The sequence below is a fragment of the Aulostomus chinensis genome, chromosome 22 (assembly GCF_037954235.1).
Source record: "Aulostomus chinensis isolate RoL2024-O1b breed Wild chromosome 22, RoL_Achi_v1.0, whole genome shotgun sequence".
Classification (NCBI taxonomy): Eukaryota; Metazoa; Chordata; class Actinopteri; order Syngnathiformes; family Aulostomidae; genus Aulostomus; species Aulostomus chinensis.
This window is the reverse complement of record NC_141341.1, coordinates 18719483-18736952: the sequence shown is the minus strand read 5'-3', so window position 1 is coordinate 18736952 and position 17470 is coordinate 18719483. Positions and strand designations below refer to the sequence as shown.

The window sequence follows — 17470 nt, the reverse complement described above, 5'->3', positions numbered from 1 at the left end:
TTCCACAGATCCACCAGAGCTCCATCTCTTTGCTCCAACCGCCGCCTGCATCGCCCCCCACCCTCTTTTTTATCCCCTGCTGTTACATCGGCCTGCGCTCCCCTCCCATGAACCAGTCTACCATCCAGTCCCCCATCAAGCTGGCTTGCTCTCCCTGCTTCCCCTCCCATGAACCAGTCTACCATCCAGTCCCCCATCAAGCTGGCTTGCTCTCCCTGCCTCCCCTTCCAGAAGCTTCCTTCTTCAACTGTTATTAACATTTCCATGTTTTCCACATTTTGTATTGTAAACTGTTTTCTTGTCTGTAACAACATCTCCTGTCCGTCTGTCCCTCCTGGTGAGGGATCCTCCTCCCCTCCTCACCCTGAGGTTTCTCCCATTTTTCCCTGTTAAAGGTTTTCTATGGAGTTTCTCCTCAGTCGATGTGAGGCTCTGAGGGCAGAGGATGTTGTTATGATGCCATGAAGCCTGGAGACAAACTGGTGGTGGAAACGGGCTACAAAGAAAACTGCCTTGCCTTGCCATCTGAAATTTAATTGCCCCCCTGAAGTGGCCCTGTCACGATGTCGTTTTGCTCGAGGATGACATACTGTCGGTGGATGCAATTCTATGCCCAACCATAAGTGGCAGTAGTGCAGGTCCACCGTCAATAAAGCTGATAGAAGAAGGCTCACTTGATCGAACACAACCGAGGATACTCTCACCGTCTCTGATACAACAACCGATCGTTCATGACAACGATACCACAGGTGGGCTTTGGATGACCAGGAGTGACGCTCGATGACGTTTTGTAAAGATGGTTGGTAAGTCACTAATCCCTACGGTTGTCATTAATGCTTGAAAGAACATTGATTGCTGCTGTCTCAGCTCAAGGCTGACATGCATTAAGTTAAGTTAAATTAAGTTAAAAATGAATTCAGAGTATGAAAAGAAAGGGTCGCAGTCAGACTGGTATTCAGCAGTTCTTGTCCAAAAGAATGGACCAGCCACTGACAATGGCAGGGAGAGAGCAAGGAGAGAGAGAAACCGCCAGAGGACCGTCGACCAGAGGCTGGTCACACTCGGGAGCAGGGCAGCTCCACTCCCCCTTCACCAGGTCAGACATTTTTTAGGCACAGCAGTCGCAGTAAATGTGATTGGCATTGCTATGAAATGGCACAGAGCTTAAGTTTTGTCTTGCTGTTGAATCCCAGTTGACATTGGCGCTAAACGTCTGTGGATTTTCTGCTTTGTGTAACTTTAGCAATTAGCTGGTAACCTGAATGTTAAAACTCCCAACACGTGAGTTTACCAATTCACTAGCAATTCTCACCCATGTTTTGGTTAATGGGGACTCTGTATTTAACCTCTCTTTGTTTCTGACTGTTGTGAATAAAACTAGTGAAAACAGAAAGAGGATGTATCCTAAATGAAAGGAATAATGTAGAAATCAAAGTGCAGATCCACCTTACTAGACCCCTGGAAAGTTCGGATGGATCTGGGCATCTCTAGCTGGATCTGTGTCTCACTGAAGATTATACTCCTTGTGCATTGTGTAATCCCATGTTGTGCTTAGTCAAAAAAATTGTAGTATTCCAATATTGCATTAAATACATCGGATTTTACAATTTCATAGTAAAATACTTTGAACACTGCTGTGTTGCTGATAATTTCTGTATACCGAATACATTATTCATTGCACCTCATCTCTTCCAGAGCTCACCTCGGTATTTCAAGTATTTTTCTTATTTTTAATTAAACAGATTGGTTAATAGTTAGACAATTGGGTTTCAGCTGCATACAAGCTTGGAGATTGTGACATGTATTTGGGTTTTAGCTCCAAACTTGGAGGGGGCTGTTACTGAAGATGACCAGAACAATATTGTTGCAGGTGGCATTAATGGACAGTCTGCAGAACCACCAGAATCCCCAAACAGTGCTGCAGGATCTGATGGTTGTGTCTGTCATTGTGAGAGTAGACATGTTTTGCTCATATAATGTTTCATCTTCTGCTTTCAGATACCTTCCAGTGCAGTACACAGGATCCTTTGCAGCAGTCAAAGAATTACTCTGCTCCAGTTGGACCTGATGGTATGCTCTCGATTTCATTCTGTAAATGTTCTGTAAATTTCTAAGACGAAGCATGGGAATCAGAAAGGTGCATTCAATGACTCTGCATTTATACCCTTTTCACACTGAAAACTTGTGTCAACGCGGGTTTTGGACCCACGTTTGCTCAGCATCAGGGTGCATTCAAGTTTCCAGAAGACCCGGGTTTGAATTCCCGCTGTGAGGGCAGCGAGCCTGTGTTTTTCTCTCTCGTACGTCATCACGCCGACAACGTCATCATTACCCATAAACTTGTGCCAGAACACTGAGAGGTAAACAAACGACGACATGAACGTCGTTGAGTCGAAGGTTAGCGTTGGTGTTGCGTGCATTGCAATGTTGTCCAGATTGGAAAATGTCCGAGTGCTAATGCAGCGAAGGAGGATGGAGTATCTGGCGAGTCTGGAAGGGAGCCGAAGAAGCGACAGGTGAAGCCTGACAGGCGGCACAGTGACAAAATCAGGATGTTACAGGAAGGTTGCATGAAACCTGAGACGACACGGGTTGCCTTTTTCACACTGCAGGCGAGCCGAGCCGAGCCGAGCCGAGCTGCTAAACACCCAGGTCGCTTGGCAAGTCGCTCGACGCGGGTCGAAATGCCAAGTCGACCCTTTCAGAGTGCCCAAAACCCGTGTTGACCCATGTTTTTGGTGCAGTGTGAAAGGGGCTTAATTGATGCTAAGAACAAACTTTTTATCCTCCCAGTCCGATTTGAGCCTTGAGATGGCTGTTTCAGTGTCTTCATGTTCACTTCTTTGATTAAAATGTTGTACTGTAATGATAAGGGATGCACTTTGTCCCTTATTTCTGAAAATCTGTCAGTGTGAACTTTATTATAATGAGAGTAATCACACAGCTTTGAATGCTACCAGCTGTTCCGTTCTCCGTCTACCTGACTCATGTGTTTCTTGTTAACCAATAACAAGTGCTTATTGGTGCTGTTGCTGTAATACACCTGCGAGGCCGCACGGATTCAAAAACAACGTGGACGCAATCCAGACTCCAGTTCACGTGTGCACAAAAAGAGATGCTTACAGGACAGTACAGGAGTGAGTGGGGAAAAAGAAAATGAGTGGCTGCAAGCAATGCGCAACGACATATTTAAGGCTTTATTTTGCACAGATTGTTATTTTCCAAAGCATATTTGCAGTTGCTTGTTTTGCACTACTGAAAAACGTTACATGTTTATTTCTATTTGTTTCCTTTAAATTTTACTGATTTTGTTTTAATTTATTTGTACACTAAAGAACTGGTGAAAAGTACGTTGTACTTCGTTCATACAGAATAAAATAGAATTGATCAAATCCAGTGTGTATTTGTCATAATGCAGGGGTCATGAAAGTGCCCCCCCGCCCCGCCCCCCCCAGCTCGGCCCTTGTCCCTTATTTCCCTGTCATGGAGTTGGCAACCCTACAACAGGATAATGGGGTAGTCATTTATATAAATTGGCATGCTTACTAATTTTTGAAGTAAAAATAATTTAATCAAAAGGGACACGTATCTAATTTGAATATGTATTTGCATCTAGTTTTTATCTGTAGCTTTCATTCACCATCTGTGGATCATCTCTACAGGTCTTATTGAATCCTCCCCATCGCCTCCCTCTTATCCTTTTATTCCTTTTGTTTGTCTCCTGTCTTTTCTGTTTCAAGACTTGCATCATGATCCCAGATGACATCATGATTATAACCACCCTGATACAACACTAAGTAGTCGCTATACCACCATCATGAATCCCTCTCCTTTCTTTTAGTCCCGCTCAGCCTCCTCCCCTCATCGAGTCCATCACCCCTGTCCTCCGTGACTCTGTCTTGAGAGGATTAGTGTTTTGTTGTTGTTGTTGTTGTTTTTTAACGATGCTCAAAACAAGCTCTCTCAAGTGTGCTCAGCTTTTATATCTGTAGACAGAAGCTGGGTGCATCACTGGGAAACGGCAGTGCAACAGTTGAAGCATGCACTGCATAAATATGGAGGAGAATAAAGTAGAAACTTCTATATTTCTCTTTTTTTTAAGATGAGATTGCTTCCCATTTTTAAACCAGAGCATCTTATTTGTCTCACTTCATTGAGGGACTATCGCCCAAAGGCCCGGATATAATTTTGATGGGCATCCATTTTTTTTCAGGTTCTTCTCCAAAATTGCAATATCAGCCCACAAACATCATAAATGAGATGACCCTGTCTCCTATCTAACTGTAGCTCGGCACTACTCTGCTATTACAACCCACAATGTGGTCAGAAATGGAATTGATTTGCATAAATGCAAAGTCTACAGTTTTTCACAGTTTTGTCATACAATGATGTAATGTGGATGGGTCAGGAGCCAAAGTTGACGTCACAAGTAGGCTAGCTACAGACACATTTTTCAAAAAGGAACACATAGTAGCTCACACATTGGTTCAGACTTATACTTTCTTCGTGTTTTAATCATTGACTCTTACCTGTATGTGTATTTGATTTCATTCTATTACGCAGTGCTTTTATTTTTTTTTAAACATTTGTTATGTTTCAATATTAAATCTTCCTTTTTTCTCCAAAATTCTGGAGAAAGCAGTTGCTAAACAGCTGTGTGACTTTCTCCATAGCAACAGCCGATTAGAGGATTTCCAGTCAGGGTTCAGCATTCATCATAGCACAGAAACAGCACTAGTCAGAGTTACCAATGACCTCCTACTAGCATCAGATGAGGGACTGGTCTCTGTGCTGGTCTGGTAAGATCTTAGTGCAGCTCTTGATACAATTGATTATCATATACCATATATTAAATTAACTGGAGGCCTGTCTAAAGGAGATAAAAACTTGGATGACCCATAATTTCCTTCTATTAAACTCAGATAAAACTGAAGTCATTGTCCTGGGCCCAGAACATCTTAGAGACACCCTATCTAATGAAATAGGTACCCTGGAAGGCATTACCTTGGCCCCCAGCACGACCGTAAGGAACCTACGAGTTCTCTTTGATCAAGATCTGTCCTTTAATGCCCACATTAAGCAAATTTCTAGGACTGCTTTCTTTCATTTATGTAACATTGCTAAGATCAGACACATCCTGTCTCAAAAAGATCCAGAAAAACTAGTCCCTGCTTTTGTCACTTCCAGGCTGGATTACTGCAATTCCCTCCTCTCAGGCTGCACCAGTAGGTCCTTAAAGACTCTCCAGCAGTCCAAAATGCTGCTGCCCGCGTGTTGACGAGAACTGATGGAAGAACTGTCTCTCCTGGACTGCTTCTCTGCAGTAGCTCCCTATCAAAATCAGAATAGAATTCAAAATTCTCCTTCTAACATACAAAGTCCTCAACAACCAGGCTCCTTCATCCCTGACAGAGCTCCTAGTCCCCTATGATCCAGCTAGAACCCTTCACTCCCAGGATGCAGGATTCCTGCTGGTTCCTAGAGTTCTACCAGTAGAATGGAGCCAGAGCCTTCAGCTATCAGGCTCCCCTCCTGTGGAACCGTCTCCCAGTTTTGGTCCAGGATGCAGGCACCCTCTCAACCTTTTAGAGCAGACTTAAGACCTCCTTGTTGATCAGGCTTATAGTCAGGACTGCTTAGGCTGGCCCTTAGATATGCTGCTATAGGCTTAAACTGCTGGGGGATCTCCCATGATGCACTGGGCTTCTCTCTACTCCTGTCTGTCCTCCTATATGTGTCATACATAAATCATACTCATTCGTATTACTAACTCGTCTTCTTCTCCAGAGCCTTCGGGCTCCCCTCATCCCAGATCCCGGGTGCTGCTGGAGGAGGCTGCAGACCTGAAGAGGCTCCAGCTGCCACCCGTAGCTCCACCTGCCCACGTCCCCGTCTGTCCATCAGTCTCTTCCCTTTCTCTCCCTCTTTATCTCTGTCCCTCACTTCCCTTCTGTATATCTGTCTTCCTCCATTATCTGTCTTTGTCCCCTGGCTCTCTTTCCCCCCAACTGATGCTTGGATCTGATCTGATCTTTCCCCCCAACTGATGCTTGGATCTGATCTGATCTTTACCTCCAACTGATGCTTGGATCTGATCTGATCTTTACCTCCAACTGATGCCTGCATCTTCTCAACATTCCCGCTTGTTAAAAGGAAGGTTTTGCAGGATGTGCTTGCTGATGAAGAATCATTGGGTGTAAATTCATTGAAGGAGTGTGGTACTAGACTGACTCTTGAAAAGTGTCATGAGATAACTTTTTTTGTGTTTAGTACAAATAAAATTGACTTGAATATAATTTTGTTTGGATGCAATACAATAGGAATAGGAATACTGAAGTGGTTAAAACAGTCAAGACTTATGTAAGGGCTTCAAAGCAGTACACAGCTTCCTATAAAACTCCCACTGCATTTGCATTTTTGATCCGTTTTGCAATTGCAATTTTTCTACATTAGAAAACTCAGTTTCCACATCATCAGCATACATTTGGGTCAAAATGTTTGAACATGAGTTTGGAAAAGTATTATTAAACAAGGAAAATGAGATCGCCCTGAGGATTGCGAAACAACCACATGAGGTTCTTGGTAGGAAGCTTTACCTTTCTATCAACAGTAACAATGTTTCCTATTGTACAGGTATGATTTAAAAAAGGGTGTAGCATGTTGAAAGAAATGGAAATGATTTTGTCCACAAAGAAGAAAAAGACAGCACCTACATAAGCATTTCTGTCCAACAGACCTTGACTCTTTCAATGGATACCCATAAGGCTGTTTCAGTCCCCTCTAGACAGCCACGTAGAGCAGAGCTGTACTTTCTTTGTCAAAGTGGGAAAAGGCCAGGACCAAATGGGTGCAGATTTAAGAAAAAAAAAATCTATTTCATTTAATTGTGTCACCTTCCTCAGACTCATAATCCAACCACAATTTCTGTCCATTTAAAAAAAAAAAAGAGTAAATTTCTGTTAGCCTGTAACTCTTACCTCTGCATAAGAGTTTTTCATGAAACTGTGGGCACTGTGCCTGGAATCTAGTGTCATTGCTTATTTCTACAGAGAAAGCAAGATTTATCTAAAACATACATTCTTCAACCTTTAAATGATTAAAATTTGATCTAGCGTCCTTTTTTTAATGGATAGCTTTCTCTAAATTGTCTTTTTTGCAGCTCGGTCTGAGGATGTGGCCAATTGGGGGTCAATTTTGGCCCAGCAGTATTCCTCTGCTGAGATCAGGGAGCTGCTCACCATCGCTGCCAAGAGGACTGTGGACAACCACCTCATGGAGACTTTTGGTGGCTTTTTGTATGAAAAGGTCGTGGAAAAAGTTTGGTCCATGTGGCTATCGCCCGATGAAAAAACTGGTCACCAGTGTAGTGTGCTAGCTTCCTTTTCCTTCATCACACTCTTCAGGATTTCTGGAGTAACCCCCTCAGAACACTTAGTCCGGAAAGGGGAGCAGAACCCTCTTGACCTTTGATGATAATTAACCCTTACTTGAACCTCTACTTCCCTCTTTAACAAGACGTCCAGTCATCGTCTCCTGTTCACCCTGACCAAGGAAGACGTAAGTCCAGTCAGGAGTGCTAGCCAGGGGGGGTCTCTCACCCCTCTGCGACCTCTACCCCCACAGGGCGTAACAAACATTTGCCGTGTGGAAGAGACCTGAGATTATGAACTGAGGATGCATTGTCTGATCATGTGAAGATGCACCCTCTTTCTTGGGATGTATGTGTGCTTAACATTCCAGCATCCAATTGCGTACGTCAATTAGAGTGTTCATGTGATTGAACGGTTCTGGGTCACTGTTAAATGAAGAACAAGAGGAGCGATCTGTCAGCATCCACAGAGGAAACCTGGATTCTGTATTAAGTGATGCCACCTTGTAACTGAAGTCTCTGTCACAGAATTCCTTGCGTAACTTGCGTTTTGCGTGCGAGCTCCTAGAGCGGCCGGTCCGTCTCTCCCCTTTTCTATTCTGCTTAATTTTTGTTTCTTTGTCCTTTAACTTTATACAGAAATTCTTTTCGTTCCTTGCAACAACTTTTCCTTTAGTAAAGTTTTTCTGGTACACGGAGTTGAATGTGCATCTCATTTTTGAGCTTGTGAAGGCATCGTTCTGCGTAGCATTTAAATTCTTGATTTTTCTATTTTTGTAACTCGTCATCGATGATGGCTCACGGTCACAATACTGTTGACCTGCCGTGAGCCTTGAATCTCTATCCTGACCAGTGGAGAGAAACCACCTTGTGCCTGAGAAGGGCATCGCGTCGAGCCAGCCAGCAACCTGAGACCAGATGGTCGCGAACAAACACTCTTCCCTTCTCCATCCAGCGAATCCAAGTGGGGGCCAGGGTCGTCGAGGCAGAGGCTTTGGAAGCCGTCTTCCTACCAGTTCATTGGAGAGGTATCGTACATCGATGGGAGCAGTCCAGCTGAGAACGTAAGCTGGTTCCGTTGGTTTTCACGCTGTCGCAATAACAAAGATCAGTGCTGCATCGATTCAGGCCTCGATCTCTCTCTCTCACTGCCAACTCCACTTGACTCCTTAGAGTCTGCTCATCGTCTATTCAATAGTTTTCTTTTGTTTGTCACTATTGTTCATACTGCACACCTTTTCAACTGCTACCTATGCTGTCCACTTGAATCTCAGATAAATCTTTAAATTCATGTCCGATCCTCCTCATGTGCCTTAATTGCTTCGCTGGAACTATTATTCTGTTTTACATGTTTTCTTTTTTGTATTCAATCCTCTTAAAATTCCAAGAAATGTTTCAACTTGTTTATATATTTGTATGCAAGCCACTGACCCGCAAAGAACTCATTGATAAACTATAAACTGCGACTGATCGTTTCTCGTTGGACGAAACTAAATTACAACGAGTGGTGCCCTGAGTAACAACTGTGTTAAACATGCTAAAGCTACACCATCATCACCAGCTTATCAAATCACTACACCAGCAAGTTGAAAAACTTACAGACTGTGTCACAGGGCTAAATATTCTTTCGACGCATATGTTGTATGTCGCTGTTCACATGCAACCTTGTGCTGCCCATCACGTCATGTCTACACCCACACAAGCTGTGGCTTTTTTGACAAGAGGAATATTACGCCTCCCTTTCACACTGACAACATGGCAAATTCCTGCCTCTACTTGGCCACAAATTTGGCGTGCACTGTTTTAGAAAAGGGTCTGTGTTATATATAGTAGTTATATCACAATTACAGAAAAGTAATATGCCAAGAATATAATATATGTCTGGCACAGATGCCCTTGCTAATTTGCAAGCATCTGGCCAAGTATCTAGGTACAAATTGAATTCTGACAAAAGTGAGATATGTCCAGTAATCACAGCTGCTAAATCTATCCTTTACATAATCCATCCATCCATCGTTGTCTTCCGCTTATTCCTTACTAGTAAGGGTCGCGGGGGCTGGAGCCTATCCCAGCATCTACGGGCGAGAGGCGGGGTTCACCCTGGACAGGTCGCCAGTCCATCGCAGGGCCAACATACATAGATGAACAACCATTCACATTCATACCTACGGTCAATTTAGAGAATCAATCAGCCTCGTCCCCAAATTGATGTCTTTGGACTGTGGAGGAAGCTGGAGTACCAGAGAGAACCCACACAGGAACAGGGAGAACATGCAAACTCCACACATAAAGATCCCGGAACCTTCTTGCTGTGAGGCCACAGTGCTAACCACTGCACCACCGTGCAGCCCCCTTTACATAATCTAACCTTTAAATTGCCCAAATTGCTTTAAGTATCCATGTTAAATATGAATTTAAGATTTTTTTTACAAGTCCCAATATCCTAAAAGAGTTTTTACAAAGATAAAACATCACAACTGCCACTTGTTCTGAATTAATAAAACAACAGCATGTGAGGAACCACTGCTTAAACAGACACGCATGCAGAGCAAATATTGGGTGGGGGCAGGGATGCTGAACCACTTCTAGACAGCCGGCAGCCTCCCAGAGAGGGAGCAGCTGAGCTGGTGATTATGTAAGCCACTGTTACATAAAACGTATCACTATATTTAAAAATCACTGCATTATAGATCTGGTGTCATAAAATGCATGCAGTATTTATGTAAATCATTTTGTGCTCCTTGGTAATTAAAATCTTTGAGGAGTCAGCGCTCATACCTTTGTGCGATATGTATGACCCCTATGCTCCAGATACCTGCTAGTGTACCAGCTCAGCATGCCCAACATGACAAACTTCACAACTGCCACCCTGCCTATGTAGACAACAACAGGACACACCACTAGACACACAAAACGAAACATGGAGGACCCCGTCCTCCATTTCTATCTGCTTTCTTCTATAGCCTTCTGCCTCTAGGGGTGAGAGGGAGGGGTGTTTGTGGGGACTAAAAATGGGTCAAGCTTCAGTCTCTCGCCACAGCACACAACAGCAAAGCTGAGTGATATTGTAAGGATAGTCCACTGTCATAAAAGGAGTGCTCCATCTGGAGCTGCTGCTTCAGCTGATGTACATGTGACGAAGTTGCAACCCCACTGGAGAATGTAAGATTAAAAACTCCCTGGACCCTAGTTAATCAATCTATGTCACCAGGCGGATGGCGTTTCGGGCGCAAACCATGACACACGGTGCAAAGAGACAGTCATTGTACACCACACTTTTCATGTGTGTGTTTCTGGTGGGACATTGCTCAAGCCAATCCAACTGCCTTGTGTCATTCATTCCCTTAAAACCCCAGGGTGTGCCGGGACTTGGCAAGTTGCTATTTTGGTGGCTCACACATTTCAACTGGGGAGAAGTGAGGACTAGTCATCCAGAGAAATGGAAATCCTTGTGTACCAGGTGAAGACATACACGCATCTTATGTTTATAAAAGGGAGCAGCAGGTGAACCTGGCCCATTGTCAGGCATCAATAGAACCACACTGATTGAAAAGCCTTTTAAATAGCCTGTAACACCTAACATCATTGACCAAAGACCAGCCTCTTTGTGGTCTATGGCACAAAGTTTTTTGGTGATCCAAAGTAGCAATATACTATGGTTGAGCCAGACCGTGTCTCATTAACATACTCTTACATAACATTGCTCTGACACCATTAAAAAACTCAATGCAGTGAACGCTGTGCATCATACCATCTGACTTAAAAATGTTTTCCAAAACAATAGAAACTAATTTGAGGAGACAGAAAGTCAGGGAATTCTTCTAAGAACTCAGAATAAGGTGCAGGAGGACGGTACACCACAGCAAGTAAGAGTAGTTTCTCTGCTTTCCAGTCTGGGTGGGAAAAGCTAACAATAAGGCTCTCAAATGAGTTAATGAACTGTTAGCTCAAGGGTTAATAAGCAAATTTGACTGATAGATTGCAGCTACTCCTCCTCCTCTGCCAGTGGTGCGAGGTACATGGTAGTTAATGTAACCAGGAGGGGAAGATTCATTTAAACTAACATACTCATCTTGCTGCAACCAGGTTTCAGTAAGCGCTAATACACCAGTCTGATAATTAGTAATTAAATCGTTCACTAGGAGAGACGTGGATGCGAGAGATCGAATATGAAGCAAACCACATTTAATGGTTTTACTGGGTTGGTTTGCTGGAGCAGTGGTTTTAATTTTAACTAAGTTGCCATAAATTACTCCTCCAGATTTGGGTGCAGGCTTATACAGCCTCTGGGCAGACACAGTTTCTATAGGCTGGGTGGGTGACAACACGAAGGAACCAGCAGAGGGGCGTGTTAAACTGCAGCTCTGCCTGCTGGTCTGAACTCTGGGTGCTTGTCAGGGATTAGTATGGCTAATAAATTGGCCAATGTTCCTAGATAAGAGAGATGCACCATCCAAAGTAGGATGGACGCCATCTCTCCGAATCAGACCAGGCTTTCCCCAGAAGGAGCTCCAATTGTCTATGAGCCACGTTGTTATCTAAGCACCACCTGGACATCCAGCGATGGAATGAACGGATGCGGCTAAACATGTCGTCTCTTGCTAAAGAGAGCAGGAGAGTGGGACAGAGACAAGTACAGATCATGGAGAAAGACAGATATACAGAAGGAAAGAGAGGGGCAGAGATGAAGTGGGAGAGAAAGGGGAAGAGAATGATGGACAGACGGAGGCATGAACAGTTGATGCTAAGTGTGGCACAATGAGCCTCTTCAGGTCTGTAGCCTCCTTCCTCCGTCTGTAGCCTCCTTCAGTATCTGGGAAGTGGGGAAGCCCGAAGGCTCCGGAGAAGAAGATGAGTTAGTAACACGTATGAGTATGATATATGTATGACACACAGGGGGACAGAAAGGAATAGAAAGAAGCCCAGTGCACCATAGGAGATCTCCAGCAGTCAAACAAACGTAGCCTTTTTACGTTTTGACATGAGACTGGGTTGTAGCAGCATATCTGCAATGGGCAATCCTAACGATAAACTTTATCAAAAAGGAAAGTCTCAAGTCTGCTCTTAAACATAGAAAGGGTGCCTGCATCCTGGACCAAAACTGGGAAATGGTTCCAATGGAGGGGAGCCTGATAGCTGAAGGCTCTGGCTCCCATTCTACTTTTAGAACTCTAGGGAGCACAAGTAACATTTGAATCCTGGGAGCAAAAAATTCTACTTGGATAATAGGGGACTATGAGCTCTGTCAGACATGAAGGTGACTGATTGTTGAGGACTTTGTATGTCAGAAGAAGAATTTTGAATTCTATTCTAGCCGGTACAGGAGAGACATGGTCTCTTCTACCAGGTCCTGTCAACATGTGGACAGCAGTTTTTTTCGACCAGCTGGAGAGTCTTGAGGGAATTATTAGTCAAGTCTGATAGAAGGGAATTGCAGTAATCCAACCTGGAAGTGACAATAGCATGGACAGGTTTTTCTGCATCTTTTTGAGACAGGATGTGCCTGATCTTAGTGATGTTATGTAGATGAAAGAAGGCAGTCCTAGAGATTTGTTTAATGAGTGGGTTAAAGGACAGATCCTGATCAAAGAGAACTCCTAGGTACTTTACTGTAGTGCTGGAGGCCAGGGTGATGCCATCCAGGGTACCTGTCTCATTAGATAAGGTGTTTCTAAGGTGACTAACAGTGAAAATTAATCAAGTGTTTCCTTATTATGTGACCAAGTGGAAATAGATACAGAGTGTAGACAACTTCAGAAGTTGTTTAAGCTGTCGGGTTTCATGATCGTGCTTGTTTCCTTTTGTTTCATGGTTTTCTTTTTTAATGGAGCAATAAATACCAAAGTTGTTCCTAAGATTCCTGCTGCGCTATTGATAAAATGATCAGTTTTGGAGGGACTAAGGTTGACAACAGCGTCCTCTGTTATAAAGGTACATGTAACTGAGTTTAGTGCGAGTGGAATTACTTCCAAGGCTCTGTGCTTGGACCAATCTTCTTCACACTTTATCTGCTTCCTCTCAGTCACATTATTAGGAAACAATTAATTTTCACTGCTATGCTGACGACACACAGCTGTACTTATCAATGCATCCTCATGAAATAAATCAGCTGACTAAACTGGAGGCCTGTCTAAAGGAGATAAAAACTTGGATGACCCATAATTTCCTTCTATTAAACTCTGATAAATTGAAGTCATTGTCCTGGGCCCAAAACATCTTAGAGACACCCTATCTAATGAAATAGGTACCCTGGAAGGCATTACCTCGGCCCCCAGCACGACCGTAAGGAACCTAGGAGTTCTTTTCGATCAAGATCTGTCTTTTAATGCCCACATTAAGCAAATTTCTAGGACTGCTTTCTTTCATTTACGCAACATTGCTAAGATCAGACACATCCTGTCTCAAAATGATCCAGAAAAACTAGTCCCTGCTTTTGTCACTTCCAGGCTGGATTACTGCAATTCCCTCCTATCATGCAGCACCAGTAGGTCCCTTAAGACTCTCCAGCTGGTCCAAAATGCTGCTGCCCGCGTGTTGACTAGAACTGGTAGAAGAGACCATGTCTCTCCTGTACTGGCTTCTCTGCATGGCTCCCTGTCAAATTAAGGATAGAATTCAAAGTTCTCCTTCTAACATACAAAGTCCTCAACAGTCAGGCTCCTTCATACCTGACAGAGCTCCTAGTCCCCGATTATCCAGCTAGAACCCTTCGCTCCCAGGATGCAGGGTTACTTGTGGTCCCTAGAATTCTAACAGTAGAATGGAGCCAGAGCCTTCAGCTATCAGGCTCCCCTCCTGTGGAACCGTCTCCCAGTTTCGGTCCGGGATGCAGACACCCTCTCGACCTTAAAGAGCAGACTAAAGACCTTCCTTTTTGATCAGGCTTATAGTCAGGACTGCTTAGGCTGGCCCTTAGATCTGCTGCTATAGGCTTAGGCTGCTGGGGGATCTCCCATTGTGCACTGGGCTTCTCTCTACTCCTGTCTGTCCTCCTATATGTGTCATATATAAATCATACTCATTCGTATTACTAACTCGTCTTCTTCTCTGGAGCCTTCTGGCTCCCCTCATCCCAGATCCTGGGTGCTGCTGGAGGAGGCTGCAGACCTGAAGAGGCTCAAGCTGCCACCCGTAGCTCCACCTGCTCACGTCCCCGTCTGTCCATCAGTCTCTTCCCTTTATCGCTCTCTTTATCTCTGTCCCACTCTTTCCTTCTGCATATCTGTCTTCCTCCATTATCGTCTTTGTCTCTGCCCCACTCTCCTGCTCTCTTTCCCCCCAACCGGTCAAAGCAAAAGGCCGTCCCCATTGAGCCTGGGTCTGCTCGACGTTGCTGCCTGTTAAAAGGAAGGTTTTCATCGCCGCTGTTGCAGGATGTGCTGCTGATGGAGAATTGTTGGGTGTAAATTCATTGAAGGAGCATGGTTCTAGACCTGCTCTACCTGTAAAGTGTCATGAGATAACTTTTGCTGTGATTTGGCGCTATACAAATAAAATTGACTTGACTTGACTTCCTTAAATCTAGCTATGGCATGATCAGACATACATCTGGAAACTACTGTCAAGGACAAGGTCAAGGGTATGGTTGTGACAATGAGTTGGTTCATGTACAGACTGATGGTAACCAACTGAGTCTAGGGGAGAGAAAAAATGCAGCACCTAGACTGTTGTTATCAACATCCACATGAATACTGAAGATATAAACTCTGAAAATTCAGATAAGAATTCAGCAGCTGTAGAGTTTTCCAGGCTGGATGAGACAAACTGAGAATGAGGCAAATCAAGCGAAACTTATTTTGAGTTTGAAATTTAGTGCTAGACTGAAGTTCAGCGCAATTAGGAAGAGATCATGGCAATCCTGAATGCAAGCCCTCTTGTGTCCATCACCACTGACAAGATAATCTACTCACACCAGCCATGCTTCTGAGCCAGAAGATGAGCGCTATGTCAGCTCCTTCAAGAAACTTTGACTCACCTCAGTTGTATGGAAAGCAGTGGAAACAAATTCTGTGTCTAGCAGACACATTCTGGAAGAGATGTAAAGGAGAGCATCCATCTACTTAGTCTCCAGAGTTGCAAGAAATGGGCAAAAGACAAGAGGAAAAAAGGACGAAGGCCAAAGACGCTGACCTTGTCTTATTGAGAGACAGCTAAGCTCACAAAAAAGAATGGCCAATTTGACTGGTTGTTAAGGCCTTCTCAAGCAGTGGCAAGGGGGTACGCAAGGTGAAGATGCAGATTGTTAAGGACGGAATTGCCAAGGCCAGTCTTAGAGATCACAGTCCTTTTTTGAGAGACTTCATGAAAAAAAACACTTTCTCTGCTCTGACATCTGTTTGCCTACCTAACTGTTCTTGCTCTGTTTTTCCAGCATATGTCTGTCCCTGCTTTTCAGATGAACTCAGACAACCATATAATACAGAACTACATTGATGTGTTGCCATTGTTTTCATGTTGCACTTTTGTCTCAAAGATTATCTGTCTGTAAGTAATACATGCTTTTCTCAAAAGAAAAAAATCCCCTACTCTTTTAATGTGATGACATTATAGATGTTTTTGTTTGAAAGTTCTGTTATTGTGGTCCTATTAGCAGCTAAATTAGGGTAGCAGCTACTATTGTTTTAAATTTCAGTTGGCTGTTGAACAGTCTAATTCAGTATATTGTCATTTGAATGTAGGTATAAGTACTTGTGGTGTGTTATATTTTTCAGTCTATGTTAATGTTTATCTATTCTGGTGGCCTTTGAGGAATGAGGAATCATGTCTGAGTGATTATGATTCACTTCATACTTCCGTAGCTCTTTTGGTGAATTTGCTAATGTTAAAAATGAGACTGAACCAAAATTAATCTCTGAGTCTATTTGCAACCCCCAGTCAGCTGATGAAGATAGGGATGTTTTACAGCTGATTTTGCTTAAAAACATTGCACTGAAAGTGCCTTCATCATAGAGATAAATCAGTGGCCTATATCACAAGATGAAATGAGATTGGCAGGGTAACATTAAAAATAGATCTAACTGCTGGCCCTATTATTACAAATATTTTTCAGCAAACCATCACTATGACTGAACAAACACTGATCCACTCCTTCTGTCATCAAAATAATTGTCAGCTAAAAATAATAATAAAAAAATTCAAACAAACTAGTTTCAGTCGATTGAGGCTGAGTTCACTCCGAGCATTGACAGGACAGTGTAATTGGATAGTGAAATTTTGAAGCAGAAGCCACAAAGCCTCTGACATATTTAAACCCATCTACCCACCTGAACATTAAAATGTAGGCAGGTAGCAGAAAACAATGTGTTTCAACTTCAATGAAACAGGCCGACAGCTTTCATGAATAAAAGAGAGGATTCATTAAATGAGAGGGATAGCGAACTTCTAACTTGAAATCACAGGATGCAATATTCATTATCAGGGTGGAACATGTAAAAAATTGTAGTGCTAAGATGAGGTGATAGCAAAAATAAGATAATATTGTTGAACCTCAAGGCATGAAATGGATAGGAGCCCACAGAGCAAAGGGAGTTCATAGGGGACTCTATTTCCCAGAAGCCCTTAAGCCATTTCTCACATGGATGTCAATCCTGCCCAGAACCCCAGAGTGCAGCTGCAGTTGGTCACTGTGGCCTGTGACTCATGATGTCATCAGACGGACAATAAGACGAGAGCAACTCTCTCTCTAGTGGTAACATCTAGTCAAGGTCTCAGCAGTGTCCACACACATCATCCCACAACAAACTCTTCTTCATGCCTCAATCCAGCTGCACAAAAGAATTAACTGGGCATAAGCAGCTTCTACATAGTGCCTGCAAGTTGATTCAAACTCTACCAGCCCTGGAGCACCAAAAAAATAGTCAGTTACTAATCCATCCATCCATTTTCTTCCACTTATCCTGTTAAGGGTCTTGGGGTGGCTGGATCCTATCCCAGCCTCTTTCAGGCGAGAGGCGGGGTTCACCCTGGATAAGTAGCCAGTCCATCACAGGACCAACGCATAGAGACAGACAACCAGTCACACTCACTCTAAATTGACCGTAGGTATGAATGTATTGATCAGCCTCGTCCCCATTTGCATGTCTTTGGACTGTGGGAGGAAGC

General features: G+C 43.5%; 1 protein-coding gene across 4 annotated transcripts; it reads left to right on the top strand.

Annotated features, from left to right (window-relative positions):
- The first annotated feature begins 663 nt into the window (after positions 1 to 663).
- LOC147241044 (uncharacterized) lies at positions 664 to 10056 on the top strand. Of its 4 annotated transcripts, none has more exons than XR_015111381.1 (3): positions 664 to 803; positions 1999 to 2070; positions 8325 to 10056. XR_015111381.1 is itself a non-coding variant. In XM_086194345.1 (3 exons), the coding sequence occupies exons 1-3, from the start codon at positions 797 to 799 to the stop codon at positions 7468 to 7470; spliced, it is 390 nt and encodes a 129-aa protein (XP_086050471.1). In that variant the 5' UTR covers positions 664 to 796; the 3' UTR covers positions 7471 to 8292. The 4 variants fall into 4 exon arrangements, 1 of the variants encoding a protein (XP_086050471.1); XR_015111379.1 differs by lacking the exon at positions 8325 to 10056 and adding an exon at positions 5788 to 7131; XR_015111380.1 differs by lacking the exon at positions 8325 to 10056 and adding an exon at positions 3015 to 4010.
- The last annotated feature ends 7414 nt before the right edge of the window (positions 10057 to 17470 follow it).

Bases quoted from the DNA above. Each gene is read 5' to 3' on its own strand.
- LOC147241044 (XM_086194345.1), top strand. The intron at 2,071-7,159 runs GTATGCTCTCGA...TCTTTTTTGCAG, and splicing joins TGCTCCAGTTGGACCTGATG to CTCGGTCTGAGGATGTGGCC.